The 22,882-nt window shown below is 38.1% G+C and overlaps 1 protein-coding gene across 2 annotated transcripts; it reads right to left on the reverse strand.

Moving 5' to 3' along the window:
• Nucleotides 1-459: 459 nt before the first annotated feature.
• KRT222 (keratin 222) lies at nucleotides 460-19,823 on the reverse strand. 2 transcript variants are annotated; one of them, XM_072646375.1, is made up of 6 exons: nucleotides 19,664-19,823; nucleotides 12,457-12,585; nucleotides 6,548-6,768; nucleotides 4,498-4,574; nucleotides 3,276-3,381; nucleotides 460-2,632 (listed from the first exon to the last, which is right to left on the reverse strand). In XM_072646375.1, the coding sequence occupies exons 1-6, from the start codon at nucleotides 19,757-19,759 to the stop codon at nucleotides 2,404-2,406; spliced, it is 858 nt and encodes a 285-aa protein (XP_072502476.1). In that variant the 5' UTR covers nucleotides 19,760-19,823; the 3' UTR covers nucleotides 460-2,403. The 2 variants fall into 2 exon arrangements, with proteins under 2 accessions (XP_072502476.1, XP_072502477.1); XM_072646376.1 differs by having other exon boundaries at nucleotides 19,582-19,756.
• Nucleotides 19,824-22,882: the final 3,059 nt, after the last annotated feature.

A 22,882-nucleotide genomic window follows, 5' to 3' on the forward strand; every position in this document is an offset into this window, starting at 1 on the left:
AATTTTTATTCTGCCCTTACTCCTTCTGTGATCTCACTACCTGTGTGATCATGGAAAAGTTGCAACTTCCCTGGACCCAGAGATGTGTATTTACATAGGCCTGTGCATTTCAGCATGAGCATTTACACCTCAGAAATTAGCGAGGTGGATCAGGACTAGAGCTGTCCAGACATAAGAAAGTGATGAAGAAAATGTTAGTAATGCTGACTAAACTTCAACATGTGTTGTGCATACTTTTTTTTGGACAGCTAATTATTAAACATTTACCAATGGAACACTCCTTGAACCTCAGTTTTTTTCAGCTACAAAATGAAGGGATTGGATTAGATAACATCTGGGGTCCCTTCTAGCTCCAAATCCATGATTCACGTGAGTTCATGATCTTGAATCTTAAATCTATGATCTGAATCTATGATCTTTGAGATGAAGGAAGTACGTAGCAAACTAAAACACAATGCATGGTTGAGTTCCACATTTCACCATCTTTATTGCAGTGATATCACTTTGGTAAATTCACATTCCAGTTTAAAAGACCTCCAAGCTAGTCAAACTTTGTTACAAATTCAAGTATTTTAAAACATACATGTTATAAGCACAGAGAGCTGCATAGTAGAGTTACTAAGGACATTCACGATGCCATGGGCACTGAACAGAAATTTCACTAGATACATAGCTTATCATGTTTTGCTGTTGCCTAGTAATGCAGTAGCTACAGAACAGAGACCTGAATAGTTACATTTAAAATAAAGAATAAAACAAGAGGGAGGACATCAGCATGTATAAAAGCAAGTTTAGGTCAGTTGCTGATACACTGGTAAACATTTAACTGGCTGTTGTGTTCTCAGCAAAATGAAGCATCTCTTTTCACTAAATGGAAGAAGCTAAACTTGCAAAAATTTAAATTGATTGAAAGAAAAAATTTAAAATTTCTAATATCCCTGTATTATCGTGTGAAAGATATGCTTTTTTCCCCTTGCTAAAATGTGCATTTTCAAGTTTGAATTAGAAATGGAAAATACTATAAAGGCTTTACTAAAATGCTGACAATTCTGTAGCCCTTAGATGGTGATCCATTGACTGGAGAAATATGGCCAGTTGAATTCAACCATGATTTTTGACTAAAAACAAGTGACTAGGCCATTAGTGTAGATGAATTTTCAATATTTGAAGCCCTAAAATAAACCCTAGCAAGCAAGTTTTGTTATTTTTTTAAAAGGGTTATTCCTCATGGATATGGTTTCTTGCTTGTATTTTTACAGTTTAAACAATTTCTGCATTTAAAACATCTTGCAAAGACTCCTAGCTTGACTTAACAATAAGATGTATCTTGATATCTACAGATGAGTCAAAGACATGTTGTGAGAGTACTTTACCCTGTTGAGCACCCAACCTGAGGTGCTTATTGGACACTGACATTCCTTACATTTAATTTAGTAGAGAAAAAACTGCGGTGCTGAGCTTTTAGGTAACTATTTGGGTTCTCTTTTAACCACTTCTGGTAACTACAGCAACCATTTCTTCACTTTGTTTTTCTTGCTTTGTTTGTGTAAGCTATAAATTCTGTTGGCAACACCCTGAATATGGTGCTTTGTGGGTAATGACTTTTCTTTGGAAGTCCAAAAGACAACAAAAACCCCCAAAACTTTGCAGGTGTAGATTACTATTGTTTAACTGTAGAACTAGGCTTAGGGTGTATTCTTGTGGGTTGGACAAAGCTAGAAAATAACTCAGTTGGGGTGGGTTTTTCTCTTTTATGCATAGGCAGCTGATCCCAAAGAAAAAATACCGGCCAAGTTAATAGTGTTCTCCTTTAAAATGTTGTTAATATATATATATATTTTTTTGTAGATAGAAAACAGGGTTCAGGTATATAATGGCTGGTCATGGGTTGGGATTAAAAAAAAGACAGTCCTTTTAAGTCTCAAAATTTTTCGACCATGAATAAAGTGGTTATTGCTATTCTTATAACACTGATTAAGAAAAGAAGAGAAAGCATTAAATTATCTTGGTCCAAACAAGGGGTTCAAACACTTCAAAGCAATTTTGGGTGAAAAGATAAGGTATGACTGAAACACCTTAATTCTAAAAACCCCTGTATTTGTATGTGGAAGGGGAGTTGGGGGAGGGAAACAATATTTGGGAAGTGAGTAAAACAAAAGAAGTGTTATCTATCAATTAAAAAAAAATTCATCTCCTAAAACAACTATCAGATGTTGGATTTTGAAAAACTTGCTCTCTTATCCATTTCTCTTTCAAAGATAACTACATGTTCATTATATGTATTAACACAATGATTTAATAACATTTCCTTTTAATAACATTTGAGGACACCAAGGGGACAATGTGGCCTATCTAGATTTATCTGGATGTTATTTTCAAATCCCACTGAATACAGTCTTTGGATTAATTAGCTCCTGTTGAAGGTTTGATAGAAGGGATGCTGCATGACCTCCGCATAATGAGTCTAACCTCTATGTCAGGCAGATTATCTTGTTTAGTCTGTAAGCATCCTTCATCTGTGGCTGCTAAGTGTAGATCGAATCGTAGAGAAACAGACTTTTTCCTTAATCGTGGATTATCTTTAAAGAAAGAACCTTCCCATTCTTTAATAACTTCATCCACTCTTTCAGTCCTGAAATAAAAAATTAAATCTTTTTGTATTAAGGAGAGAATTAATACATTGGAAACATGGAAATAGTAGAAAACATGGGGTAGAGTAGGAAATCTAGGGAATTTTTGTAGAGAAAGCTATGACTAGCTTTCTCTGGAGACAAAACATGTAAAAATTTGTTTTGAGGTTGTATTTTCAGGAAAAATAACAAATGAAAAGGTTAGTCCTATTATATCTGAACTTTTGTTCAATTAGAATATACTTGTAAACATCAGTGTATTAGGAAGAGTAGATATTTATTTCAGATTATAATTTGTTATATTAGCTTAATTTAGGAATTTGCTGTATTAGCTTAATATAAGAAAGTGAAAATGAATTTAAATAAGGAAAATAATTAGATTTCAACTATTTTCATTACTGGGGATTAATTATTTATTTTTGATTTAAATAAATAAATACGTTCAATTTATTTCTTTTTGTTACTTTGAAAGTCACTCATTTAATGTCTCCATGTCTTAGGCAGCAACTCTCTAAGAGTAACTGAGAAGCTTTTAACCTGCATTGGTAGAGAGAATTTCTTCACCTAGGAGTTTCCTATGGCAATGAAATCATAGGTCTGGTCCTCATCCCAGTCCCCATCCCCTCCATAAATAGTTTTTCTTACTGTATGGTCCCATGAGCTTCAGTACTTTCCTTCACAATGCTTCCATTTAAGATGGCCTGTTTGGTCACAGTTTCTACCTTTTCTTTCTCACGTTTGTGTATGACCTCTGATGAAAAAGACAATTCCTGAGGAATGTAGCATTTACTGGATACTGAAACTTATTATTCATTAAAACATTAAATGATGAGCATTAGCTTGGCATAATAGATTAGGGTAATGGTGTTGCAGTCAAGAAGACCTGATCCCAAGCTCATTTTCTTCACCCCCTAGATGACAGTGTCTTGGTGTGCCCTTCTTCCCCCGCCCCCCATTACCTGGCATATATTTGGTATATGTGTTTATATTGTTTATTCCAAAAGTACAGAAGCTTTTTGATGGTAGAAACTTCTATTTTTGTCTTTCTATCTCTAGTACCTAACACCGTGGCTGGCACATGGTAATTGCTTAATAAAAGCTTATTGATTGATTTTTTTTTAGCTGTGGGACCATGGAAAAGTCACTTAAACTCTCAGTGCCCTATGCAAATATCTAAGAATTGAAGTTAAGCTGGGGTCCATTAACTTGATTTTTTTAAAAAAAGAATTTTGATAACTGTACTTCAATATAACTAGTTTCTTTTATAATCTTCTGTTTTTTATTTTATGCATTTAAAAGCATTATTCCCTGAAGGGGACCATAAGCTTCACCAGATGGTCAGAGTGGTCCAAGACACACACAAAAAGCCAAGAAATCCCTATTATAGGCAGTTATAGATCTGGTAGAAGGCATTTTCACATTCAGAGTTTACTTTGCCAGTGAATCCCAGGCCCCCATCAATTAAATAGTAACTTACAATTAATTATAGGCTATATTAATTTACATCATGAATTTTTACTTGCTGTTTTTAATATTCAGTGTCAAATCAGAAATTTGACCTGTAAATGCTAAGTGGTAATAGTAATGGCATTTTAAGGGCTACAAAGCATTATATCTATACTATACAACAATGCTATTAAGTAGATTATTACTATTATCCTAATTTTACAGAGGAAGGAACTAAGGCCCAGACAGCTTAAGTGATTTGCCCAGGGTCATGTAACTCATAAGTGTCAGGGAGGATTTGAAGTCAGGTCTTCCTGATTCTAAGTCCAGAGCTCTAGCTGCTGTACCAGCTAGCAGCACTAGGTGCTATATGCACTGATTACCACTACATATAGTGACTTACTAATGTCAGCAAACTCACCTGCAGGTAAGATAAAGCCTACTCGACTTGTGGTAGGCTTTGTATCTTCTTTCCCAGACTGAATAGAGCCATAATATCTGAAAAAAATGGAAAAGAATTGCATTATGGTGATTAAAAAATTAGATTAGTTAATCAAGATCTTAAATGACAAAGACTTTATTAATATACATAACTCTGAGAACATTAATTACAATTTGAAATTTTTCATTCATATTTTCCCAACAGCTTCACTAAGTATTTCATATGTTAGATGTTTAATAAATGTCTGCTAATGATACACACATATAGATACTAAAAAGACATAAACACACAAAGTGAATAAAATTAATTTTTTGGAAGGTTTGAAAAGAAAAATTTCATCATATTCCTTTGAAATAGTTGGAGGTATCTGGGATAGAAAACTCAGATGGGGAGTTACTGTTCTAGAATTTTACCTGAGAGGCTTCTAGAGTTAAATCATAATATCAAGTAGGTATAAAAAAGGCACATTTGTCTTCCATCTTATGAAGATCTGGTAATGCAAGCATGGGCCTTGAATTTATTAATTTGCTGGCTAAAGCCATTTTGTGACCTTGGTTGTAGTAGATATAGTTTTGAAATTGTAAATTAGTTCATTTCTTAGATATCTCCTTTCCTCCCCTCGCCCCCAAAACCTCCGCAGCATACATACAAACACAAAAACCCAAGAGTACAGAGATTTTGTTTTATGGACTCTCTCAGAGTTAGAGGTCAAGTGACTTCACTGCCCCCACTGAGCTTGTAAGTGGTTGAACTGAAATTTCAGTTCTTAGGAATGACTGAATTAATCTCCTTTTCATGGTAAACATCATTTCTTCCTGTCAATACAGAACTACCTTCTATGCTGTGTTAAGAAAAATGTTATTCTGTCTTTGTAGTGAAAACACCTTGTACTCACTCATATTTTGTTGTTGTTGTTGGGTTTGTTATTTCATTGCTAGTAGGAACTCCCAGTGAGGAAATTTCCTCTACCAATGTAGGCCAATACCTGTTCTTCTGCAGCTTAAAGTCTTGCAGAGAGTTGCCTGGGGAACTGAAAGGTTGAGTGAGTTTTCCAGTGTGAGCCAATGTTTCAGAGACAGGATCTGAGGCCTGACTGAGGCTAGCCTTCTATCTACCGTGCCACACTGTCTCACTGTACTCACTTTCCAAGATTTTGGGGATCAGGGGATTGATTGTAAGTAATAGGGATGTATGGATTTTAACGTTTTTACCTTATATTATGGTTGGTTCATGGAAGGCACAGAATGGTCTTAAAAGAGGCATATGAGTCCTGAGAATAAGTGAGGGCAGGCTGAACACAAGGCTCACTTGACAGTATCTGAGAATTACTTACTGTAATGATCTAGGTGACACTGATTTCATTTACTGTGTCCAACTCAAGTATTTCTACTGCTGACTTGTAGAGGACCACAACCTAGTCTGCCATATGTTTACTACGGTCCCTAAGCAGAAAGACTCATCTTTATGAGTTCAAATCCAGCCTCAGACACTTATTAGCTGTATGACCTTGGGCAAATCACTTAACCTTTTTTGCTTTAGTTTCCTCATCTGTAAAATGAGCTGGAGAAGGAAATGGAGAACCACTCCAGTGTCATTGCCAAGAATACCCCAAATGGGGTCATGTAGAGTTGAACATGACTGAAAAATGACTTAACATTAATTTATCTTAGGTGAAGGGACTAGACCTGGGATTTCATTGCATAGGGGGCTCCCAGATGAAGAAACTCCCATTACCAATTCAGGCTGGCACTTCTCCTGTAACTTACAGTCTTAGAAGGTTGCTAAGAGGTTACATAGCATCCCCACCATCACAGAGCCAGTATGTGTCAGAGCTGGGACTTGACCTCAGGTCTTCCTGACTCTTAAGGCTTCTCTTTATCCACTATGCCATGCTCTCTCTATCCATTATCTTAGGAACTTGATAAAGAGAATGTGATGGTGCTGATGGTTTTGGGGGGTGGGTAGGTTTTTTGGGCTTGTGTTCTCTTTCTCTGTCGGATCATTTTGCTCTCTAGATGGAGTTGAGTACCTGATTTCTTCTTTTTCCAGAAGGCGTCGATAGGTCGCTATCTCTTGTTCTAGCCTCATTTTTGTGTTGAGTAGCATCTCATGCTCTCTGAGCTGCTTTTCAATCCCTCGCCTTACTTCTGCCAGTTCTTTCTCTAGGCCTTCGATCACAGCCTCCAGGTCTTGAAGCTGCATTTGGTAATGTTGCTCAGACTCTTGTAGTGAATTTTCCAGGCCCCTTTCCTGTTTAACCAAGATAGTATTAGTGATGCAAAATGTAGCTTTGAAATCTGATTTGAACTATCATTACTACCCATTACAACAAGGGGTTCTTAACCTTGATCTATGTATAGATTTTGGAGGGGTGTTTCTGTGAGCTTAGATGGGGAAAAAATTACATCTTTATTTTCGCTAACCTCTAACTGAAATTTAGCATTTCCTTCAATTATTTAAAGTCATTATTCTCAGAAGGAGGCATAGGTTTCCCCAGACTGCCCAAGGGAGTCATGATATAGAAAAAGTGAAGAGTGGGCTTATACTCAAAGACGGGATTGAAAATGAATGAATCCTCATGTCCTCCAAAATACTTACAGCAACACTTTTTGCGATAGCTAAGAATTGGAAACAAAGTAGCTGTTCATTAACAGGAATGGCTAAACAAATCATGGTACATGAATGTAATAGATTATTATTGTTCTATAAGAAATGATGTATGTGATGGGTACGGGGAAGCATGGAAAGCACGAACCGATGAAAGTGAAATAACACAATCAGAAAAACAAGCTAGCCAGTAACTGCAACAATGTAAAGGGAAAGCAAATCACTCACCAAAAAAATCAAAATAAAATGTAACAAAATTGTGAAGATCAACTATGACTTAAATGAAGAAATATCACAAGATAGCCTCAACCCGCCCTTTGTAACATTAGAACGTCTCCAGGTGTTACACATTACATATGTTTTCAGACTTTTTCCATATATTGATCAATGGTGCTGAATTTTCCCCCTACTCTACAAAATGCTGTTTGTTACGTGGGATGGCTCCCTGGGACAGGACAGGAAGGAGATAAATAGGATAACTATGATGACACAAGGAACAAAAGATATCAATAAAACTTTTAACAGGTAAAGAACCCCGTCCTTACAAGGTTACCTGTAGATTATACTTTACTTTTTATAATAAGCCATCCTCTCCAGCTCTGGCTGTCTCCCAACACACTGATTACAGAAGAGGAATTCACACCCTCCTTGTTACCCATTGCCACTTCCAGACCCTTCCCCTGCTATCATAACATTACCAGCTAACATTTATATGTTACTTAATTGTGCTAGGCATCGTGCTAAGTACAATCATTATCACATTCAATTCTTACAACTCTAGGAGGTAGATGCTATTATTATTCCCAGATAAGGATGAGGAAACTGAGGCAAACAGCAGTTAAGTGACTTGCCCAGGGTCACACAGCTAGCAAGTATCTGAGATTAGATTTGAACTTGGGTCTTCCTTACTTTAGGCTCTATATCTATATCTATATCTATTGTGTTGCTCCTAATCAGCAAGTAACCTCTTTAAAAATTATTTTTAAATTTTAAGTTAGCATATTTTTTGTTACATCTTAACTTCTGAACTGTTTCCCTCCCTCCCAAACCTCCTAGATAGAGAAGCAACCATTTCACACACACACACACACACACACACACACACACACAAAACCATGCTATGCATATTTCTATTTATCAATTCTTTCTCTGGAAGTGGATAGCATCTCCCTTCATAGGATCCTTTGTAACTGACTTGAGTATTTATCATACTAAGAATAACGGAGTTGTTTACAGTTATTCTTTGGATAATATTGCTGTTACTGTATACATTATTTTCTTGGTTCTGTTCACTTCCCTCTTCATTATTTGTCCAAGTCTTTTCACGTTTTTCTAAAATCAGTCAGCTCATCATTTCTTACAGCACGGTAGTATTCCATCACAATCATATACCACAGCTTGTTGAGCCATTTCCCAATTGACGGGCATACTCTCAATTTTCAGTTCTTTGCTGCCACAAAGAGAGTTGTTATAAATATTTTAAAAAATATAGGTTCTTTTCCTTTTTCCCTGATCACCTTGGAAAACAGACCTAATAGTGGTATTGTTGGGTCAAAGGCTATATAGATCTTTTAAACTCTTTCAGCATAATTCTAGATTACGCTCCAAAATTCCATAGTGTTCTCCGTAATTGAAGATTTCTCACAATTCCACCAATAGTGTCTCAAATTTTCCACATCTCTTCCAACACTTGTTATTTCCCCCATTTATTATTCTTGCCAATCCAAGTGGTATGAGATGATATCTCAAAGTAGTTTTAACTTGCATTTCTTTAATCAATAATGTTTTAGATATTTTTTTCATATGAATATGTATATATATAGCTTTGATTTCTTCATCCAAAAACTGACTGTTCATATCCTTTGACTATTTAGCAATTCAGGAATAACTCATATTCTTATAAATTTTACAAAGTTCTCTATATATTTGAGATATACGACCTTTATCCAAGAAACTCTCTATAAATTCCCCCCGTTCAATTTTCTACGTTCCTTCTAATCTTGGTTATGTTGGTTTTATTTGTACAAACCATTTTTAATTTAATGTAATCAAAATTATCCATTTCATATCTCACAATGCTCTCTATCACTTCTTTTATAAATTCTTTTCGTGTCCGTAAGTATAATAGGTAATATGTTCCATGTTCTTCTAGTTTTCTTATGATATTTCCCTTTATACATAGGTAATATATCCATTTTGACCTTTTCTTGGTAAATGGTGTAAGATATTGGTCTATGCCCAATTTCTGCCAGACCATTTTTCAGTTTTCCCAACAATATTTTCTATTGAATTCTTATCCCAAAACTTAAATTTTTACATTTGTCAAATACAAGGTTGTTATAGTCATTTACTATTGTGTATTATATGTCTATACTGTCCAATCATCTACCTTTCTATTTCTTAGGCAGTACCAGATAGTTTTGATAATTACTGTCTTATAATACAGTTTAAGATCTGGTATGGGTAACCCTCCTTTACATGTTTTCCCCATTAATTCTTTTGATATTTTGGCTTTTTTTTCTTCCAAATGAATGTTGTTATTATTTTTTCTAGCTCAATAAAATAATTTTTTGGTAATTTAATTGGGATGGCATTGAATAAGTAGATTAGGTAAAATTGTCATTTTGTTTCTCCCCACCCATGAACATTGAATATCTCTCCAATCATTTGAATTTGACTTTATTTGTACAGAAAGTACTTTATAATTATGTTCATGTAATTCCTGAGTTTGTCTTGGCAATTTTACTCCCAGGTATTTTATTCTATCTGTAGTTATTTTAAGTGGGAAGTATCTCTTACTATCTCTTCTAGCAGGGTTTTGTTGGTGATTAGCAATCAACCTTTTCTCCGATATTCACTCTATGCAGATATATGACCCAATTCAAATCCTGATGGAAGCTATCTGTCAGTCCCCAGCTAATTCTACCTCATTTCTCAAAGAATTCAGTACCTGTATTAATTTCTCTTCCAACTCCTGAGCTTATACTAGGGAACTTCAACATAAATGCTGAAATTCCCTCAAATATTCTGGTCACCCATATCCTCAATCTATTCAGCTCCTATGACTTACTCCTTCAATCCATTTCAGTGCCACACAGGGTTTGTCATTACTCACAAGAGATTTACTTTTCATTGTCAAGAACTCTGACATTTCTTTGTCTGACTACAACTGTCTATCATCCCATCTCTCCCAACTCCTTTTAAATGCTTTCTTTGCCCTTACTCTGACCTCCAAACCCTCTAGCTCTCCATACTCTTCCAGGCCATCACCTCTGCTCTGACTTCACTTTCCTCCTTTCCCATACCCTTAACCATTTCAACTTTACACTATTTTCTATTCTTGAATCTTTTACCTCCTGATCCTATTACTGTACATACTTGGCCAAACCCAAACCTGGATTATCTTTGCCATTTTCATACCAAATTACCCAGGTTTGCAACTTGGGAACCATCTTGAATTTCTTGCTCTTCTTCACCCCACACTAGGATGTGTGGGAGGCTAAGGATGTCCCTTCACCCCAGAACTAGGGTAGTTCAGGTCATTATCACATCTTACTTGGACTATTACAAAAATCTCCTAACTGGTTTCCTTATCTCATCTCTGCCCTCTTTGGTGGCTCCTATTATTTCTGGAAACAAATATAAACTTCTCCATTTGCCATTTAAAGCCCTGCATGACCTGGTTTCAAGCTACTTTTCCAGGATTACTTTTCGTCATTTCCCTTTATACATACTTCAGTCCAGTCAAACTGGCCTTCCTGCTGGTCCTTACTCAAGACAATCCATCTCCTGTCTCCATGCCTTTATATAAGGCTGTTCTCAATGCCTGGAATAGCATCCATTCTCACCTCTATCTCTTAGAACCTTTACCCTCCTTAAAAGCTCACCTCAAACATACCATCTCTTTCATAAAGACTTTTCTGTTCCCCCAGCTGCTAGTACCTCCTGCCTATATTATCCTGTATATACTTTTTGGGTATATAGAATTAGAGCTAGAATAGAGTTAGGAATCGTTGCATTCAACCACTCCGCTACCTTTGCCAAGAAACCCCCAAATGGGGTCACAGTCAAATTTGACTGAAAAACAACAAATACTATGTTGGTTGATATCAATTCCTGAAGAATCATATACATAGCAAGATGTGTGTGTGTTCGTCCTTCGTTACCAAAGATCATGCCATCAGAGAAATAATGACATGACTTGCACTTGACTTTGTTTTGAGTGAGGGAGGGCTGTGCAGGTCACCAGCCTCACTTTTCCTCCAGAGCCATCTGAATCCAGTGACCTGATATTCCTCAGCATAACTGGAGATGACCCAGGATGAGGCAATTGGGGTTAAGTGACTTGCCCAAGCTAGTGAATGTCAAGTGTCTGAGGTGAGATTTGAACTCAGGTCCTCTTGACTCCTGAACTGGTGCTCTATCCACTGCACCACCTATCAAGCAGTGCATAGAGCTCTGGCCTGAGAGTCAGGAAGTCCCAAGTTTGTATCTGGCTTCAGATACATATGAACTGTGTGACCCTGAGTAAGTCATTTAATCTGTTTGTTACAGTTTCCCCATCTAATATGAGTATAATAATAGCACCTACTTCCCAGAGTTGTTGTGAAGATAAAATGAGATGTCATTTGTAAAGCACTTTGCCAACCTTAAATGCTATTATTATTAGCATGTTATTGTATACAAAAGACTTTGCTACTTAAGTACATCCTGGGATGATTCTTTTTGCGCAGCAAAGAATCCTGAAACATGATTAATTTTACCCTAACTTATCTGTATAATGATATTAGGACTCTCAATTTTCTTCTATCCCCATTTTAAGAGTGGGGGGGCATGTCTCTTTAGTTTCCTAAGAAAATTACAAATTAGATTTAAAAATTAGAGTAAAATTAAATTTAAAATTAGAATAGAAAACTATTCTTTGATAAGGGCTATATGAGAAAGAACATGTATCCTCTGCGTAAACATTTTCCCAGTAGATTACTTACAAAAAAAAGCCAACCACCCCTGTAATACTGAGTCCATAAGAATAAGGTATTTGTTATTTCTGACCTTTTCTCTAAGTCCAGAGAATCTCAGGGCTGTAAGCCAAGTCTTATCATTTTATTTTCCAGGTGCATGAAGACAAGGTTGAGCTGACACACATACAGTCACAGAGAAAGGGAGCAAGAAGTGTAGGAATAGAATTCTGTGGCTTTGACCTTGCCCTTCTTACTGAGACTAAGGGGCAGTTTTCCTGTCCCTATCTTAATCAGATAACAACAGGAGACTAAATGGACTCATTTTTCAGTTGGACAGATATAAGGTTAGTTTTTTTTTGACTAGTCTCACCACGGCATGGAGAGATTCAATTTCCACTTGCAGATGGTGCCACTGACGGCGGGCCTCCTTCAGTTCTGCTCGGGCTGCCTTTAGCGCTTCTTCATCTTTGTCCATCTTCTTGCTTAAATCTTCTTCTAGCTATAGAAAACAAGGAGGGCATGATTACATATGAGAAACTTTGTAGAAATTCAGCATAAAACCACCTCAAGGACCAGTTGTGTGTGTTAGCATTAGTAGGTTATAGAAAAAACTTGTGTTTTCTAGTGTCAGCTCTGCTACTAATTAGTTCTGTGACCCTGAACATACCATCTGATGGCTCTTTGACTTAGTTTCTCTTTATGTAAACTGAATGATCTCTAAGGGCCTCTAGATTCAAAATTCTGTAAAACATGCAGATACCCATTCATTTTGTGAAAAGATGAAAAGTCATTCCTAAGTTTTTTATTTGTTGATTTCCCATAAAAGAGGTCTTTGAATAAACTTGACCATACCTTTAACTCATTTAAGACTACACAAACATAGTAAAGTAGTGAGAAATTTAAAGAGGCATTCACAATTCTTCTAAGGAAGAATGCAAAGGCAGTACCTTCTGGAGGAAAGGGTCTAGAGCAGGGGTAGCAACAGGTAGGTTCCCCATCTTGGTAGATAGTGGGAAAGGATGATGAAAGTGGAACCAGCAACAGCAGCTCACTGTCACAAACTTCTGGGTGGGCAGAGGCCACAGCTGGCGGACCAAACTCCAGCTGCACTTAGGGTTGTGGAGGAAGGCATGGCCCCAACCCATCCAGCCAGTTGACTTAACTAGGAATATTTTGTATCTTGGGCACTCTCCCCAAACTATGCTGAGCACAAATAGTTGGTATGATACTCTACATTGGACTTGTGGGGTGGAAACTTGTGGGATGAAATGGATATTCCAGGACATCAGGAGGCCACTGTGGGGGAGGCTATTCATAGACTTCTCCTGCTAGAGGAAGGATTAGGAGTGTGCAGGAGCCAGCTCTTACAATCTCCCAAGAATTGATTGCTAAATTTTTAGCATTTATACCTTGGAAAATGACAAATGCTACAAATCAAGCTTTGATTTATTGTTGATTGTCTAGACTTAAGATACGGAGAAAACATTGATGCAGATTAAATTGAAAAATGCGTTGTACATATATGTTTAAGTATACACACGTGTGTATATATGTATACATAATATATGTGTGCATGTATATATAATGTATGTATGTATATATGTAGCATGTATATATAGTGTATATGTATGTATATGTAGTGTATATTTATATGTATACATGTGGTATATATGTATATATGTAGCATGTGCATCGATATATGCAAACATATATGTATATGGAGAAAAAGAGAGAGAGAAGAGAAGGGAGGAAGAGAGACAGAGAGAAAGAGAGGAGGGGGAAAGATATGAGGAGAGAGAGAGAGAAAGAGAGAAGGGGGAAAATGAGTTTTCAAGCATGCACTAGAAAGCTGGTTGTTAAACATTTATCAACACACCCCTGGGAAGGGCCATTTGGGAGCTTCCTACTTTGATGAGTTAGTCTGGGAAACCAGAGGCAAAGGTCAATTGTTCATATGTAGCATCCAAGAAGCCCAATTAATAGGGGGTGAAGGTGGAATAGCAGCTCTTATAATAAACAGATGGTTTGGAGGGGGACACCAATCTTACCTTCTTAAAAAAATACACAAAAATCCATGTTAGAGCTGGAAGGAACTATAGAGACCATCAACTCCAATGCCTTCATTTTACTGAGGAGGAAACTGAAACCTTGGAAAAGGTCAATGACTAGTCCAAGGTTACAAAGGAAAGTATATTTGAACTCTTATTGAAATTGAAGTTGTGTGCTGTGCTCAGAAGTGGTCAAATGGAACCCAAATATCATAGGTTTGTAGACTGGTACAATAGGGTGGGATGGTAGAGACCATCTTGTCCAAAACCTCCTAATTTTACAGAGTATTTATAATAATAGCTGGCATTTATATAGCATCTACTATCTTAGACCCTGTGCTAAGTGCTTTACAAATATCTCGTTTAATCCTCACAACAACCCTGAGTGGTAGGTGATATTATTAACCCCATTTTAAGATGAGAAAACTGAGGCAAATAGGTTAAGTGATTTGCCTAGGGTCACATGGGTAGTAAGTGTCTAAGATGGGATTTGAACTCGACTTCCTGACTCCAGGTCCAGTATGTTATCCTGTACAACTAGCTGCAACAGAAACATTATTAGAGTAGTGAAAAGAACCCAGGTCTCTGAATTATCAGTAATGTGGTCTTTTAGCCAAGTTTTTGAGATTTAGCTGTTCTGGTCTTATGATTCAGTACAAACAAGTGAGCAGGGGAAAGGGTTCTTGGTTCTTTTAAGCATGGGCACACACAGGCACACTCACACATATTGGCCCCAAGATCCTCTATCTCTTAGTTCTCTGACCTTGGGAAAGTTTGAGCAGCTTGGGAGGGAAAGAAAAAGTCTCCTGATGGAGCAATAGTAGGGTCCCTCCAGAAAGAGCTAAGGAGTTGTATTCCTCCTTTCCTTGCTTTACCAGAATCCCATTCCCCCCTTCCTTCCTGCATTACTCTTGGAGAGGCAGGCTGTGCGGAGGGTCAGTGGCAATGCCCCAAAATGTTTAGGTCTGGAGTGAGAAGAGTATTCCTTTCAATTCACGAGGCAGCCCATCACATTTTCAACCCAGTTTTTCCAGCCAACCCCTGGGGTTCCAGATTGTGGCAAATTTTGAGAAGGCAGGGAGGGCAAACTTTATGGGAAAGAAAAAGATCTGGGAGGCTGAGGCTTAAGTTCCTAAGAAGTCACCGCTCTCCAGTAGGGCTGCCTGTAGGACATCCCTATCTATGCCTGATTGTGGGTGGAGGCCTCATTTTGCACTCTCATCAGGGCTTCTGGGCTTCTTGGAAGCTGTGCAGTGCTTTCCCTCCTGACTGTGAGAGGGCCAAAGTTGTTGGCATTTAAGAGATTAGCTGCAATTTTTGGGGCCATGCCTTCCTGCCCAATCCTAGGTGTGGCTGGAATTTGGTCTGCCAACTGGGGCCTCTGCCCACCCAGAAGTTTGTGAGAGTGAGCTAATGTTGGTTCCACTTCCATCATCCTTTCTTATTGTCTACTAGGAGTGGGGATCCTACATATGGCCCTGAGGCTGCAGGTTCTCCACCCCTGCTCTAGACCTCTTCTTCCACTGTTTTTACATTCTTCCTTAAAAGAGTCATGAGTGTCTGTTTAAATTTCTCATTCTGGAACCAAGCCCCAGTTACGAAATTACTTATAGAGTCAGGGGGAGGAAAATTCAATGATTGGCAATCTCTGCTGTTATCTCTTAAAATTATTAATAATTCATGATGCTCTTAACAAAATCAATCCTATGTTTAAAATAATTTGTACTTAAAAAAAGCGAATAACATCAGGTGCTACAATGGATCTCTATTCACAGAGACCAGACATAGAGTGAGAAAGACCTGAGTTCAAATCCTGCCTCAGACACTAGCTGTATGATCTTGGACAAGTCCCGTAACTTTTCTGCTTCAGTTTCCTCAGCTGTAAAAATGAAGGGATTGGACTCAATCTAAGTTTTCTCTAAGTTTTTCTTCCAGGACTAACTCTATGACCCTATGATGTACTAACAACAACATATCAGTTATTTTTCTGGGTTCCTTTCTATCCACTTGTTTGTTTGTTCACCCTTATATATAAGCATTGTGTTGTCCTCTTAAACTCAGGATAACCACTGTACAATTTATGTCACAGTAATGAGGCTACAAGAAGGGGGGAATAAAACCACTTTCTACCAGTATTTTCTCAGCAAATACTTCACAAAACCAATCAATAGGTGACCTGCACCTCTTAACAAATTAATGTGGCACTCTGGGACCAAATGCACAGATAAGGAAGAAGGCAGAGAGGAAGAATTTCACAAATACGTGGAAATAGGTTACTAATTATTTTGATAAATAAACTGTCAGAGGAACTAAAATGTCTCAGAGTTCAGAGACCCTGAAATTGATCTGCAGAAAATTTCACCTCTAAAATATATTTTTAGGAGGCATGTTAACTTCTTGTATAGAGTAGTGAAGCATTATGCCTTTTAAGTTGTGCCCATTATTTTCAGAGTATCCTAAAACTGAGTATCAAACTGGATTGTTAACCTTATATTTTCTTTTGTGAGAATTAAACAGAGTTTGCCTCTGAAGAGAGTCCTGACCTGGATGGCTCTTGACAAGCAAAGTGAGGAGTTGACTATTGCTCTTATAAGGGCATTGTCTGCAGCCTCCTGAAGCAGAAGGAATACTGTTTAAACTTTTAAAAATCTTATTTTTATTGATGCCTTTTGTTTTTAAATCACATTCACCTCTGAATATATCCCTCCCCTTCCACTACACAGTGAGGCATCATTTATAACAAACATTTAAAAAGGAGGAGGGGAACAGGCAGTTGCGCAAAATTAATCAACATGTTGCCTATGTCTGACAGTGCATCCAGCATTCCAAATCCATAGCTCCCTGTGTCTGAAAAAATCAGGGGATGGTTAATTTTCTCAACTTTTCTTTGGGGTCAAACTTGATTATAATTGCACAATGTTTTCTTCCTTCCCTCCCTCCCTCCCTCCCTCTCTCCCTCCCTTCCTTCCTTCCTTCCTTCCTTCCTTCCTTCCTTCCTTCCTTCCTTCCTTCCTTCCTTTCTTCCTTCCTTCCTTCCTTCCTTCCTCCCTCTTTCCTTTCTTCCTTCCTTGCTCTTTCTTTCTCTTTCCTTTTCCACCTCTTTGTTCTTCCTTCCTTCCTGTTCTTTCTCTTTTTCCTTTTATATTATTGTAGTCATTGGGAATATGATTTTCTCACATCTGCTTGATTGTGACTTGCTGTTTCATGTTTTGTTCAGAGATTTTAGAATTATAAATTCAGTTTTGATAAAGTGAAGGAAATTTCATTATGGAAATATTTTTGAGTCAGTGAAAGTTTGTGGTTGGAAGGGATAGGACTAGGAGTCCTTGTGAATTGCGGTTTCTCTTGTGTCTCTCAGTTTTTGGTATCAGCTTGGCAGATTTATGTAGCTGCTTTATGATTGAATGACTGACAAAGAGGAAATAGAGAAGGTCTGGACATATCCCTTACTCCTGAAATGCTAACCAATGCTTATTTCAATGAGGTTTTTTTTTCACCCTCTGTTCCCAGCAGTAGCTCTTACCACTTGCCTTTCTTTCTTTTGCTGTAAACAAATGAATGATACTTGTGGAATTTATTCCAGCTAACTTTCTTTTTTTCCCAATGGGTCTTAAGGCATATGAAAACAAACAGACAAATAGACAGCCAAATCAGAAGAAAACTCCTATGTGGCATATTGATCAACTAATGACAACATTATGACTTATGTAAGATAGAATCATTTGTACTATGTGGTTACACAATACGAAGACTGCTTTCAAATACTGACGTCATCTGCATTCAGACTTTTTTCATGAAATTCCATTTAGAGAAGTGAATATACCAGTCCAAATACATTTGAAAATTTCCATGTTGATCTTGAATAAATAAATGTTTCTCATATTAGGATTGCAGACTAATATCTACAAAGGACCTTAGAAGTCATTTAGTCCATACTTCTTGTTGTCCAGATGAGGAAACTGAGACCCATGGAAGTTAAGGAATTTGCCTAACACTATCCAGAGCTGAGACCTGAACCCAAATCTGCTAGCTCCAAATTGCTGTCTCCATTCCACTGCATTTTTTAAAATGAAGTCTTAAAGGTTATCCCCAATCAAATCCATAAATGCTATTTAAAAATATTTAAATACATTTATTTATATTTATATATAAAATACGTTTGAAAATCTATTTTAAAAATATAGGGCAGATATGTGGCACAGTAGATAGAGTGCCAGGTCTGAAGTCAGAAAGACTCATCTTTCTGAATTCAGATCTGACCCCAGACACTTACTAGCCATGTGAGCCTGGGCAAGTTATTTCATCATGTGTGCCTCAGTTTCCTCATCTGTAAAATGAGCTGGAGAAGGAAATGGGAAAGCACTTCAGTATTTCTGCCAACAAAACCCAAATGGGGTCAACATGATTGAAATGGCTGAATGATAACAACAACAAAATTTTAAAAATAAATTGTTAAAGGAATAAAGGTCTACAGTCAAGGCTCATTGATTTCCACCTCCCTCCTTTCCCACCCTGGGACCAAACATGCTTTACCAATACAATAAGAACCTGACTGTATTTGAGTGTGTAGGATTTGATGACCTTTTGCAAAGGATTGTTCAGATCTTGAGTTCAGATTTAGGTAGGTAAGCAGTGAAAAACCAGGAATTTCTGCTACTTTTCTTCTTAATACAGGCTTATCCTTTTTGAACATATTTGTAGATTGGGGCCTTATTGAATTGAAGAATCTGTTGTGATAAAAGTGAACAGTTCCAGGGAATTAAGATTTAGAACCTCATCACCTCTTCCTGCCTTTTAATATTTATATGGTACATTCTTTGGGATGTAAATAATCATGAATTCCCTTAACCTCTGGAATTGTAAAACCAAGTAATCCAGGCACAGCTGTATCGATCATGAATTAGATGGGGGTGGGGAAGGCAGAGGAGTTGTTTTTGACAAAAAATAGGATTATTCCTGAATGTTAGATTTTTCATCACAATGGGATGATTTGAAAAAGAGTTTATAATAATCAAGTGAGACTACATGTTCATTAAAATGCAAATGGATTATGGATATCTTTTAGACAGGCGTTGCTTAATTTAAAAGGAGCGCATTAATCTCTTTACTGTAAAGCTGAAGATGCTGACTATTGAAACCCTTCTCTATAAATAGCCCCTTTGCAACATCTTTGTAGGATACTTGAAATGCTTTTTCCTGAAGGATGTCACAGAGGTCAGAGGGCATCATATTCTGTCTGTGGTCCCCAAGTCTCGTTAATCTCAGTAATCTCTTCCTTTCTGCAAATTCCCCCCCCCCCCCTGCCCCGTCTGCCAATTGCCCATAGCTGCATGCTATTTTTGCAAGATAAACATTGTATTTCCCTCTCTATTCTAGTCCTAGTCATATTGCAGCGAAAGCTGAATTCCTTCCCCCATACATGCTGCATCGAAAAGGAAATACTGTACCTCATAGAGGCCGAGACAGGAATGGGGTAGACATGGATTGTCTCCTTATCCTGGAAGTTGCCTGCCTGTATGAAAGCATTACCTGGAGTCTCGTTGAGAGCACGGTCTCTATCTGATTTCTGGTGAGCAGCGTTTCATAGTTTGCCCTGATCTCATTGAGGAGCTGGGACAGCTCCATTCCTTTCCCATCCTCCACCTTGGCTCTAACTGAACCTGATCGATAGGATGAGCCAGCCGCTGCAGTCTGCTCTGCCTGCAATTTGAGCACAGAAAACCCAGCAAAACTTTAAAGTAGCAGTGCTCCCTTTTTCAGAGGATAGGGATTTCTGGGCTTTGAATCCATTTTGCAGATGTACGTTATGCAAACCACCCTTCCTGTGCCTATGCACAGATTCTACCTTTTATAATTGCTGTGGGAGCAATGGAGCTTTACAAGACCTGGATATTAGAACAGGGAAAAATAAAATGAAACTGTTCTTTCCTAGTTTCCACATGTTGATTCACCATAAACCCCAGCTCTTGAGAGCATATACTTCTCTTTCCTTTGCTGTAAGGAAGGAAACAAACAGTGATTAAGCACCTACTATGTGCCAGGTACTGTTCTAAGTTCTTTACAAATATTTTCTCATTTGATCCTCACAATAACTCCGGGAGTTAGGTGCTATTATGATCCCCATTTTACAGCCGAAGAAATGAAGGCAAACGGGGATTAAATGACTTGCCCAGGGTCACACAACTAGTAAGTGTCTGAGGCTAGATTTGAACTCAGGTCTTTCTGACTCCAGGCTCACTGCACACCTACCTGCCTCTATTGTAGGGGAAAGGAACGTAACCTAAGAAGAAATGGAAACTGGCTTTCATAAGACTTGCTTGGAAACAAGAACGAACTAGTCAAATTTATCTCATGAGATCATAGGTCTAGAGCCAGAAGGGGCATCTGAGACCAATTAGCCCAGCCGCTTCATTTTACAAATGAGTAAACTAAGGCCCAGGCAGCTGGAGTCATGAAGATCTGGCCTCAGATACTTGTTAGCTCTGTGACCCTGAATAGGTCATTTAACCTCTATTTGTGTCAGTTCCTCTTCTATAAAATGGGGACGTACTAGAGGAGGAAATGGCAAACCACTCTAGTATCTTTGCCAAGAAAACCCCAAATGGGGTCATGGAGAGTTAGAAATGACTTGGTTTACGGTGCCAAATTGTAAATATTTTGGAAGCTGCTATAAAAGATCCTATCAGAGTTATTGATGGACAGTAGCTCTTTTAAGTGAACACTGTGACTACTGAGAGCTCACTGCTCATATAATGCTAAGGCTTACTTATTTTATTGAGAGGAAAGAATGGTGTAGTGGAGGGAGCCTTAGAGATGGAGTCAGAAGACCCAGCCACAAATTCTGGCTTTGCTATTTACTATCAGTATGACCTTGGGACTCAGTTTCCTCGTCTGTAAAATGAGGCTGGACCAGAGGACCTCTGAGTCCACTTCCAGCTCTAAACCTATGATCCCACTATGTGAAATCCTAAATACCCATTGCAAGTGAGATGAAGGTGAAAAGGCAAGTGGGGGGAGAGTATGAAGCAAAGAAGTCAGGTGGTTCCTCAGTGGGATTCATTCAGGGAAGCTGAGTAAATTGAAGCAAGGAAGTGAATGAGCAGACTTTTGTTCCATTTGCATTTAAAACAGACCTTGTATGGTGTAACTGTAAATTACTGTGTAAAACTAAGGAACTCCAGTGTCATTAGAACAATATCCAGCAGTTGTATAGGACTTGGCATTTTTCAAAGCTTCTACCTTCCCATCCATGATATAATTCAATCCTTAAATCTCCCAGGAGTAGAATACTGCTCTCATTTTACAGATAGGGAAACTGAAGCCCCGAGGAGTTAAGTGAATTGCCCAAAATAATATTGGTGAAAGAGTTGGAATGTGAGTAGTTTTTGAGTGAATGTTGCCCCTTTGGTTTTTGAACCTCCAATCGTGTCTTGGGTGGGAAGGATCTTAGAGACATTTGGTTTGATCTGTCCTTGAACAAGAATGTTCTCTCTCCTCTACAACATAGCGAAGGGGGCATTTGGTCCTTTCTTGAAGCCCTCACTTGAGAGGGGAATCTGCTTTCTTCTGGGGCAGCCTATTCTACTGTTTGTGGTGGTCATGCCTAAATGTGCTTATTTGGCTAATCAACCAATCCATAATCAACATCGTAAGCCCCTACCAAGTGTCAGGCAGTCTTCATTAGAGATAAAAAGATCAAAAGACAAAATAAAACAAAACAGTTCTTGCCCTCAAGGAGCTTATATTCTATTGGAGAAAAAAAGCAGGTTCATAGATAATTAAAAACAGAATACACAAAGCAAACACAAGGTAATTTTGGGCTGAGGGGAGGCACTAATAGTTGGGCCTGGGATAGGTAGGATGGATGTCAGGAAAGGTCTCTTATAGGACATAGTACTTGACCTGAGCTTTGATGGAAAGAAAGTAGGGACTCTAAGGGGCAGCTAGATAGGGGTGCAGTAGATAGGGTGCTGAGCCTGAAATCAGGAAGACCTGAGTTTAAGTTCAACCTCAGACACTTAAACTTTGTGACCCTGGGCAAGTCACTTAACCCAATTTGCCTCAGTTTCCTCATCTGTAAAATAAGTTGGAGAAGGAATGGCAAACCCTTTAGAATCTTTGCCAAGAAAATCCCCAATGGGGTCATGAAGACTCAGACATGACTGAAAAAGACTGAACAACAAGAGGGATAGATGAAAGAATACATTCTAGACATGGAGAATAGCCTGTACAATGGTATGTGTCATGTGTGAAGAACCAACACGTTAGTTTGGTTTGGGTCTCTAGAGTATGTGAAGGAGGGAAACAAACATTTGTTCAGTGCCTCTTGTGTGCCAGATATTGTGCTAAATAAACACTTTACAAATTTTATTTCTTTAATAAATACCCAGGGAGGTTGGTAGTATTATTATCCCTATTGTACAGTAGAGGAAACTGAGGTAGACAGAGGTTAAGTGACTTGCCCAGAGCCACACAGCCTGTGTTTGAGGCTGGATTTAAACTCAGCTTTCTCTGATCCCAGGCCTAGCTCTGTCTCCACAGTGCCACTTAGCTGCCTGAGTTCTGTGCAATAAGTCCAGTCTGGAGTTAGACCATGTAGGGTCCTATAAAAAGACTTGTATTTTATTTTAGAGGCAATAAGGAGCACCAGGAGTTTTCTGAATAGGAGAACATACTTTTGTAATCGTGCTTTGATGGCTGTGTGGAGGATGGACTGGAGTGTGGAGTGGTTTTAGACAGAGAGACTAA

This window comes from Notamacropus eugenii, chromosome 2, assembly GCF_028372415.1.
Source record: "Notamacropus eugenii isolate mMacEug1 chromosome 2, mMacEug1.pri_v2, whole genome shotgun sequence".
Taxonomy (NCBI): domain Eukaryota; kingdom Metazoa; phylum Chordata; class Mammalia; order Diprotodontia; family Macropodidae; genus Notamacropus; species Notamacropus eugenii.

Bases quoted from the DNA above. Each gene is read 5' to 3' on its own strand.
- KRT222 (XM_072646375.1), bottom strand. From the start codon at position 19,759: ATGGAGCTGTCCCAGCTCCTCAATGAGATCAGGGCAAACTATGAAACG. The intron at 12,586-19,663 runs GTAATGCTTTCA...TGTTTTCTATAG, and splicing joins TGCTCTCAACGAGACTCCAG to CTAGAAGAAGATTTAAGCAA. The intron at 2,633-3,275 runs GTAAGAAAAACT...TTTTTATTTCAG, and splicing joins GAAGCTCATGGGACCATACA to GACTGAAAGAGTGGATGAAG.